Source organism: Geospiza fortis, unplaced genomic scaffold (assembly GCF_000277835.1).
Source record: "Geospiza fortis unplaced genomic scaffold, GeoFor_1.0 scaffold16, whole genome shotgun sequence".
NCBI lineage: Eukaryota > Metazoa > Chordata > Aves > Passeriformes > Thraupidae > Geospiza > Geospiza fortis.
The window spans coordinates 14163812-14174047 of NW_005054302.1; the positions used below are offsets into that span (position 1 = coordinate 14163812).

Here is a 10236-nt window from a genome sequence, read left to right on the forward strand (position 1 = left end):
GAAAAGTATATTTCATAGGTACAGTGCAAAACACTGCTACAGGACCATTGAAAAGACCTTTCCTCCCAGCTATGTAGATTGTTGCGTCCTGAATTTCATGCAGCTCTACAGCATTTTGCTTAATTTATTGTAGACTGCAGAACCTGGGATATAATGTGCAGTTTGAGAGCCACATGGCCCTCTGAACTGGGCTGAATGTCCCTCCTAGTGATCAGCCTAACCACAATTCCTGAACACTCACAAGATTTGCATGATACAGTTACCGATTTGCCTCCTTGCAGCAGGTGTACATTCATCTGCTTTTCAGCTTCCTTACTCGTGTATCATCCCCCCTATGACTATTTTTAAGTAATCTTTGCAAAATAAAAAACTCAGCCAGAGCTCTGGAAATCACTTCTTCCCTTCAGCAATTTTATATAATAAATTAGACAATAGTAGCACTATCTTGGATGGGTGGAGATAAGAGCCTGTCAGCACTTTCTTTTCAAATCCACTTTTGCAGGGACTTGCAAATCATCTACAACAATCTGATATGGGGAAAAAGAGGGGATGGGAAACCTCAGACCTGGAGGAAGAACCTAAAAAACAGGATGAGTAATAGTATTTCAAGGTGTACCTGAAAGAAATAGAGTGGAAAGAGGGACTCAGGAAAAAAAAACCAAGGAGGAGATACTTTGATTTTCAATAAGGTAATTCCATTTTCACTTATATCCTCCCTGTCTTTGCCTAACCATGAGTTTATGTTGGTCCTTAAACCAATTGTATTTACATGGTTCATTTCATTTCAGTGCTGTTTACACACAATAACTATTAATTCTCAATACTCCTCTGAGGCAGGTATTACCAACTTGATTTTCTAGAAAGAGATGCAAGGCACAATTTTCCTCAGGCCACAACAGGAATTCTATGTGAGAGCCAGGAATAGAAATAAGGAGTTCCCATTCCCTGTCCTAAATCAAGGTCACAGAACCGTCTCTGGCTCAGTCTATTTTCTCAATGTTTTATGGCGGTGACTCTCCTCTTACGGAACTATGTTTTACACAGACTGGGATTTCCCTGGGATGTGTACAAAGTCCAAGTCATCTCACTGCTAGCTGACAATACCTCTGATAAAAATAGGGTAAGGGCCAGGACTAACACAGTTTAACAATATACTGTTCACAGGGCATTGTTATAAGCCTTACAAGGTGGTAGGCAAGACTGCATTTCTCATTTAAATGCCTTTTTTATCTATGAAATATTTTAATTCTCTGAATTTAAACTCCTCTTCCTACTTGAAGCACCTGTGACTGGTAAAGGTTAAGTGTTTAAGTAGCTAGGATGGGAAGTATTGGAGGGTGGAGCACCTCTCTGTGCTGGGCACAGGGTCTCTGAGTTCAGGACAAGTTTCTCACAGTTTTGGGCTCAGACCTCTAGCCCAGAATACCTGGGTACATTTCAGGTGGACTGTCACATGTGTGGTGGTCACAGGTCCAGATGAACCCAGCCTGACAGAGCTGTTATGGTGAGATTAAATCTGACCGACTGGTTTCATTTTTCAAGATCAGAGATCAGAGTGGTGGGATCATGACTGAGCCCTTATGCTACATCAACTATGCTAAATGCACCTGTTTCTCAGCATGACCCTTGGTTCTCAGGCCAAGTGGTTGGGAGAGGCCCACATCCATGTTGCTACTAAAGTAGCATCTTTAATAAATGAACACAAGATGTGTTTCATGCTCTCAAATGTCACCAAAAGGCAAAGGGCAGCGGTGGGATGTGTTTGAAGATAAAAGAATGGGTTTTGCCTGTAGGCTGCAAGTAATCTCCCCTGATGCAGTCTCATCCATACTCCCTCTTGGAAGAAGTTCCTGGAGTGAACAATCCTTCTAGCCACATCTACAAATTGTCTTGAAAGAGCTTGAGATCATCACAAAATTCAACCCAGGGAAATATCTAACAATTTTTCAATATGGAAAATCAGGAATTGAGTACTTGAGTATAATCATTAGTCCTCCTTTTCTTAGAAATATAGGTATATTCTAAATACTGGCAGCTGGTCCAAGGCCTGAAGTTTCAAGCCTGTTTCCATAGGGGATGAGCTTACATCCTGCAAGTAAGTGATGTGCCTACATTCCTTCTCAGGCAACTGCATGTTGGCACAGGCTCTTTACCACATCAGACACATCCACAGAGCCTCCAGGTGATTCACTGTGTGGACTTTGGTGCTGACAGCACCTTACGACTTTCTGAACATTCATATTTAGCATATTTTATCTTAATTACACTGAACAGCTGCCAGCATCTCCTAAAGGAAATCTCCCCAAAACAATCTGTCAGGATTCTCAGAACCAAGGTTTTTGAAATGTCAGTTTAAGGAAAAAATGAAAAACTGTCTTGTTTACTGAGAGTCAGTCTCCCAGAAAACCTGCTTTTCTGGCTTGGTGGGGATCATTTGAGTAGCTAATGGGTGCCATTCCTTATTGAAGCTGGGTGAAGATTTTTACTTCCCAATTTTTACTTCCCTTTTACTTCTCAGAACACTCAAGAGCCAAATGACTCAAAAGAATAGCTCAAACTGCCTTAATACTTCATCAGATCATTCTGTGCCATGTCTCCTGGGATTTCAGATCATTAACTTCTACAGGGAGTCAGAGGAATTCCCATCAGTAATCTTCTCATTGAGGTTTCCATTACATTCAGCACAGCCCCCAGCTAGGCTTTCTTGAGAAATCCTGTCCTTCATGTTTATTAATTCTATAGCAAATGCTTAAAGCTGAAGGAAACAGAATCAGAAAAGTGAAAGCAATAAATATATATTTTTTAATAATGAGAATATTTCTGACAGCTACACTGGAAACATAAAAGCTACTTTTCAAAGATCAGGAGAACTGTTCAGTGACAGTTTTCAGTTCTATTGCTATTATCACTTAAATATATTTATATAACACTTCTTTATCACCATTCTCTTCTATGACATCTCTTACAGCTAAGATGAATGCCTATATATATCCCTCTCTTAGTCAATAATTAGTTTGCAAAATCAAGCAGCTCATGTAGCTGCACACCAAGTCATTTATATTTGAAACTACCTCATTTTACGTAATTATTATGTATAATGTGAAGCAAAAATACATTAAAAAATTTAAGTGTCTGAGAAAACTCTGAACTTCTTCCATGTGTTCAGTAACCCTTAGCTATGTGCCTCCTGCCCTACTTTTTCCATAGGTAAATTTTATTGCAGTACTTAAGAACCACAACATTCAGGTCCTCTTTATTGCTAGCTGAAGAAACAAACCCTTTTCCCACTATGGCTGTATGGTCAAAGGCACAGTCCAGAGGGCATTCACTGTGTCCTTTTGGCTCCAGGGGAATTATAAGTAATTTGGAGTGGTGAATATCAGACTCCACTGCTGCACTACCAGAGAATTACTTGTAATGACAACAAAGACAACATGACAAGATGGGGCTGGAACTAGGTGATACTTTAAAGTCCCCTCCAGCAGAAACCATCCTATGATTCTGTGACAACAAGCACTGTGAGCCATCCAGCCCAGCATCCAGCTGCTGGTGGCAGCTAGAAAGATATCCTGGCAAAATGTGGGAAAAAAACCCATTGATTCAAAATGATGCAGGGATTGGGGATCTCACCTTCAATAGAACATTCTTTCGGGGTACAAAACTTTTAAAAAACCAAAACAAGACACCTTAATTTTAAAAAGCCACTTTCAGCATTGTTTTCTTAATTTAAATTGTCTCAGGGTATCTCCCACCTGCCACCCATTTCTGTTACAGTGTACAGGGAGCTTGTGGACACAACAGTGGCAGAAAGTGAAACACAGTACCTTCATACAAACACATTTTTAAGACCTGATCTTGATGCTTGAGAAATGCCTCAGCATTTCCCTCCCAGATGTTGGCCAGTTCCAGTGGGTGATAGCTGGCAAGTGAACTCACTCCAATAAGATAAAATGGTCACACTTGTTTGCATTCCCTGACTCAGTAACTCCTGTGTGATTGAGGGCATAAGCCCAAAATTTCAGAAGATTCACTATACAACTTTTTTACCATTTACAATCTAGCCAGACCTCACCAGCTTCCTTCTCAGCTTGCCTCCTCAGGACTCTTGCCCAGGCCACTGCTTTCTTATCCTACCCCTAAGCTGGTCTCTCTGCATCCTCTTGCCTTGCGTCATTTTGTCCACCTGCCCCACCTGAACCTTCCTGCTGCTGCCTCCTACCTTCTCCTTAGGCTTCTGCCATCGTGTGTTTCCTGAAATCTCAATTTCTGCAGCATCTGTGCTGAGTTCAAGTTAAGAAACTAAGGATCATGTACAAAGTCACAGTTTTCTCTGATACCAGAGTTCCTCTCAGTGCTCCTCAGTGGTGGGAAACAAAAAGTTCTGAAGAGTAGGATCCACTTTATACATTTTTCAATACTGGGAGGAGTTTCTGACAGGATCCCACAGCCTCACAAACTGCTACTTAGTACTCAGAAAACCTCAGACTGGTGGCTTTTGAATAAAATGTGCAGTCGTTCTTTCCCCACAGTCATTGATGATGGGTGGGAACTGCTGGAGAGCTACCACTTCTTCTTCAGCCAGAAGTGGTGGAGCGCAAGGAGTTAGAGAATGCCTGACAGAAATAAAAAGATACAGCCAGGTAAATTTGCTTGGGTTTACACCCCATGTCCAGCTTGCATAAATGTAATGCCAGAGAAGAAAACTCTCCCTGCTGTAAGCATTGTGCACTAATGCACAAATCCTCTGTGACTCAAGTGATCATGCTCAGAGCCTCTTGCCAATGGCAATGCTGCATCTCTTCTGCAGTTCCTTCTATTGCTGAGCACTTTTATTTAAACACCACAGTAGCCTAACAAGAATTACTCATGGAAGTAGGTTTCTCAGTGCTGCTGACAATGTTATGCATAGCAAGCGGCAGCAATGTTCCAGTTGACTTACTCTGCTGATTGTCCATGAATAGGCAGCAAACTCTTTCAAGAGGGTTCTGGAACCCTATACAATATACCAGTCTCTACAGATGGATCACAGAAGTCAGCATGACCATGGATGTATTGCATTTTTCCATCTCTCCAGGTCTGGCCCCCAAAAAATCAGAAATTAAATACATCAGTGGAGTCAGAGGTTAGGTACACATCAGCAAGCAGCATGAATGGATTCACAGAACGAAGAGCTGATAAGAAGGGCTCAATCACAGCATCACACCTGTGTTTTGGGTTTTCCTTTGAAATAGTGTTAATCTGCTTTTATAAGCTGAATATATGCAAGATTTTGCAGAACATTTGGTGTGTTTCTGCTTAGTTTCATCAAAAAGGCATCCTGTTTCCCCACCCCAAGCCTACTCTGTAATGCAAAAAAAATAACAGCTACATGGGCAGGGCTGGGAGATTATTGTCAAAAAACATTCGGAATTTGAGTGTATGTTCTATCTAGTTGCATCCATTGCACTTCAGTTCTGTGGGTACATCAAGAAGCTAAAGCATGCAAGGCCTTAAGCAGGTCTGCTATGGATCATACCTAGTTGGAAAAGTACCTTCCTGTCATCTCAAACTGCTACTCCTTACAGTAGCCAGATGTAAATTATGACAATACAGAGAATATTCTCAATTAAGAACTAAGTGACTCACCAGAATTTCTTAAAAGGCTAATAATACCAGTACAGAAAACTACTAGTTTTCTAACAGTTTGATAATTATGAAAATAATAAATAGGAATGTCAAGATATTCAGTAATACTACTCAATGTTTGTCTTAATAATAAAATCTTCTGCATTCCAATAATTTTTCAAAACATAGAAGTTCTGGCAGTTGAAGAAACAAGTGGGTTTACTTGCATCCTCATCTTGGATAGTGGAATATGTCACTATTTGGCTGTTTCAGCTAAAACTGAGAAATAGTAGGAAAAACCCTATGAAAACCAGCTGTTTTGCTGGAGGACTGGTTGTAATAAATGTGCGAGGAGGAAAGAAAGGAGACAGGGAAGAGAGGTAAGTATAACTTATCCCTTTAAAAAGAAATTAAATTATGCTAGGACAGATATAAAAATAAACCTAAATCAAAAAGAAAGTAGGATTAATCAAAATAGCTGGTCAAGGTCAACAAACAGAAAAGTCACTGGAATATCCTCAGTATCTATTTTCAATATAGAGAAGTAAAAGAGGTAAGGCAGAATAACACTTCCATCTGAGAGCCAGAACTGTGACTGAAATATAATTTAAGAAACATATCAGTCAACCTGAAATCCTTCCCAGCACTCTTAATAAGAGCAAAATGAACAGGATATTGAGAGGCAGAAGATAACTCTTCTGCAATACTGAACAAACAGTTCAGCAAAGTGAGTAAGCATATACTGACATTTTAGCATGCATTTAAGTTTCAGCATCTTCAGTGAGAATCTGGTATCTGCCCATGCACTCCTCTCAATGGAGATCCACAAACATGGGCCGGTCTTACACACAAGCCTTCCTTCAATCTGCGGACATCAATCCGTCCAGTAGCTGTGGAGCTTAAGGACTCAGGGGAGAGGCAGTCATGTGCCAGCCCTGCAGGCTTGTGAACAAGACAGTGCTGCACAGCACCTCCTGGCACCTGAGGGCTGTGTTTTACAACCTGCTTATCCTGTTTCTGCTTCAGCTCTGCACTGCTGTGATGGGAACATGGGTACTTCCCTACTAGAAACTGAACAAGTCTTCAAATGGGTAAAGTGCAATTGTGACAATTCAGGTAGGCACTGACCCATCTTTAAAATTAAACTTCTCTGAATTCTTTGCAGTTTCAACGTCAAGGATCATAAAACTGGACATCACTGGGAAATCAAGCTGACAAGCAAAGCTTCCCACAGGCACAGTGAGAGCTCCTCCACACCTTCTATGATGTGGTAGGATGTGCACCCTCTTCCTGCCCCACCACACTAATTCCCTGGCACCACCTGCTAGGAATGAGAAGACAGTAAAACTATTGCATGGGGAAATGATAAAATGGGTGTGATGGTTCTGAGGTGGTGCATTTGTCTCACTTACTTCTCTGACCATAGGAAAAAGAAGTCCACATGTAATACAAAATTAAAAACTGCAAATCAAAAGTGTAAGCAATACTGCAACTTGCCTTGTCCTTTTGAAAGGAGTCAGTTTTTTAGCACTAGGAAATATTTGCCTACTTTGAATTCCTCTGATGTCTATTCCACTATCTAGATATTACACTCTGAGGACCTATTTTCTCCTCTGTCACCCAGAATACAAAGTGTCATTTCAGGATATTAAACTTTCCTGTGTTAAAGAACCACGTGATTCTAGAAGTCATAATATTGTGAGCATGCTTAGATCCATGACTTCATGCCACATGACTAAAACTTCTCCTAAAAAGAAACAGTCTTACTTCTTATTCACACTTCTTTGGCTGTTAACAATGGATCTGCACCCATAAATCTAGAAATAGAAGTGTCCAGAGCAAAGAAGTCATGAATTCATATACAGGCTGCAGAACAAAGAAAAATGAGAAAAAGCTCTTTGAAGTGAGGTGATTTCTGTACACTTACCAGTGTACCTCGTGCATGCTTGATGGTGGTATCAAAGGGAACTAATTGGACATGTGTTGAACCAGCCCAAGATAAATAAGTTCACTTGTACTCCTTTTCATCTCCCTGAAAATGATCACTATCCCACACATCCACATTTCATTTGAGAAGTAGTTAATACATCACCACAAGAAGATAAAACATTGACGTTGACTAATGTAATGAGCCTGAAGCACTAAAGAAAGATGAGGGGGGAAAAAAGTTTGGAATTTATGATTTTTGTTCTCTTGCTTCCTACTAACAGGATCTGAAAATCTTGAAAGAACTTAAGTGCATCAAAGAATATCCTTTGAAAATCATGCTTACATGCAGGAATACAAATTGGATATTAGTCCCTAGGCCACTGGCCTACCTTTGTAGAAGGGTGGCTTATATTTAATTTCCCCTGATTAAGAATTTACCTATATGAATTAGAATTTAACATTTGGAAACAAGAGGACTTAAGGTTTGAAAGTTAAAGTAAAAAAAAAAATCTTTAAAAAAATGCAAATTAAAAAAGCTTCTGAACTGACAAACTCTTAATGCTATTTATATCACTAGTGGCATCATGACACAGCAATTAAATTATAACCCTTTCACTAATAGAACATATTTTTACCTATTTAGAACAGAAGGGAAGAAACAAGAAACTTTCATTCAAGAAAGCCTCAAGTAACCAGACATATAGGCAGGCCATAGGTAGAGGAAAAGCAGAAGGTACACAAATAATTTGTGTTTGACTATAACCACGTTTGAGTTAGGGTATTACCCCAAGCAATACATAAGCTGTCATTAACTTCTAGCTGATAGATGTTTAGGCAGCATTGAGTCATCTATAACCTAGTCCATAAAGTCTTTTCATTTTATTTAGGCTACTCTGTCACACAGGAACTCACAAAGCATACTGTGTTCCCTAGTTTGTGGACTGTATAACTAAAATTTTATTTTTGCAGTTTAGCTATTTTTGAGGATTAGCAAAGTTCAAATATGAAGTTAAAGATTTTAAGTAATTACTGACACTATTATTTTTAATGTAACTGCTCATTTCCTACTCTATTTAGACACAGAGGAACAGTTTTAATATCATCCAGTATTTAAGGAGAGCAAGGAAAAGGAATGGGACAAAATATGTAACCCCCCTGTAAAATCATTATGTTTGACCCAGTGATCCAAGAACCAAACTTTTTCCCCAAAGACAGTAAGTTTTAAAAACATGCCACGAGTTCTGAATTATTTCAGTATAATAACAAACATTGGTTATACTCAAACATCAAGCCAGGATGTATGTGGGGGAAAATATAGTCCAATCCAACACCATTGTTAAAAAAATTGGGATGGGGTTGCATTACACAGCCAGGAAAAAACTTCTCTGGCTAACTGCGCCACCTTATGATTTAAATTTAAATGGAAAATTAAATTATTGTCCAGTCCCTAGAAGAAAACACTTAAAGATATTCCTCTAGACCTAAAAATGGGATCGGGAGCTTACTTTATTCTTTCTTACAGAGAAGGGCAGGATTGTATACTTCAGTATTGCTCTTCTGGTTAAAAACCATGTCAGCAATATAAATGGAAAAAAATACATTCAGTCTTGCTGGATTGTGTTTTTGTAATAACAGTATACACATCCAAATCAATAAAGCCAGGCAAATAGCAGAGTAGTGGTTTAGCAATCTTAGCACTGTTAGCTAAGTATACAATCAACTCTAAAACAAATGCTTCATAATCCGTAATTCTCCCGTGTAAATCTCTGCTGGTATAACCCTGGGAAATAAGAAAGCTTTACTTCTGATTTTTTTTCCTCTAACCTTTAAAGCATGCCGGCTGTAAGCCCTAATTTATAGCCAACGGATCGCAATTTGCACTGAAATCTCTAGTCAGACACGAAATTAAACAGCACAGATATTCAAAGGAGTTACAGCATGCATTTAAATACATTAACCACATCCTACCTTGCATCCAAACATCAACGATAAAGTGTTGTTGGTGCATGCAACTTTGCAGTGGCAAATCATTGGTGTAAAGCAGTCAGGATTTTTAACAATAGGGCACATTCCTTTAGTGCTGCAGTAGTGGCAGCCTACTGAAGGCTGAAAACAAGTAGCTAACACAGCACATGGAGTGGCAACATATGCTGCTCAACAGCTAGCTTTCCTCTTGCTGGTCAGAAGCAGCCTGCTTGAATCTCTACCTGGGTCCCATTCAGCCATCCCCTTCTTTGCTGGTGAATCAACGATGCAACAACGATCACGGATCTCAGGATTTCCCTTCCTCTGGGAAATTAGTTTTTACATCGGCAAAAAAAAAAAAAAAAGATAAAAAGGAAAAAAAGAGAGAGAAATGGAAATGAGGGGGACTAGCAGGTGTGGCAGTATTAGCATGTAAAAGGATGTAAACGCCTACTCATAACAATCACATAAGATTGTCATGCTAGCTGAAGTGGGCTGAAATTATTCCATCGGAAGAAAAATACTGCAGCTCCTGATTTGGTAAAAAGCCAGTGAGTTGCTGCAATACATAGTCATAGTGTGGAGAGAAGAGAAAAAAATGACTTATCTAAGAAGCCAGGATCCTCAGCCTTTATCAATATGCATTCCAGTAAGGATTCCCTTCCCAGCGCCTCCCCGTGAAAAAGAATCAAATCAGTCGCAACTCCAGAGAAGCGATGACCTTTGCTTTCCCCAGAT

General features: G+C 39.6%; 1 protein-coding gene across 3 annotated transcripts in view; it reads right to left on the reverse strand.

The window, feature by feature from the left end:
- The window catches only part of DLG2 (discs large MAGUK scaffold protein 2), a 911187-nt gene that overhangs the window by 626212 nt on the left and 274739 nt on the right, over positions 1-10236 (reverse strand). The window contains exon 1 of one of the 3 annotated variants that reach the window (XM_031066022.1): positions 9502-9975. The exons of 1 other annotated variant lie outside the window; for it this stretch is intronic. In XM_031066022.1, the coding sequence (XP_030921882.1) occupies positions 9502-9603 (102 nt within the window). In that variant the 5' untranslated portion in view covers positions 9604-9975. Of the gene's footprint in view, positions 1-9501; positions 9976-10236 lie in introns of those variants that run through there. One more of the 3 variants, XM_031066023.1, reaches the window with a different exon arrangement.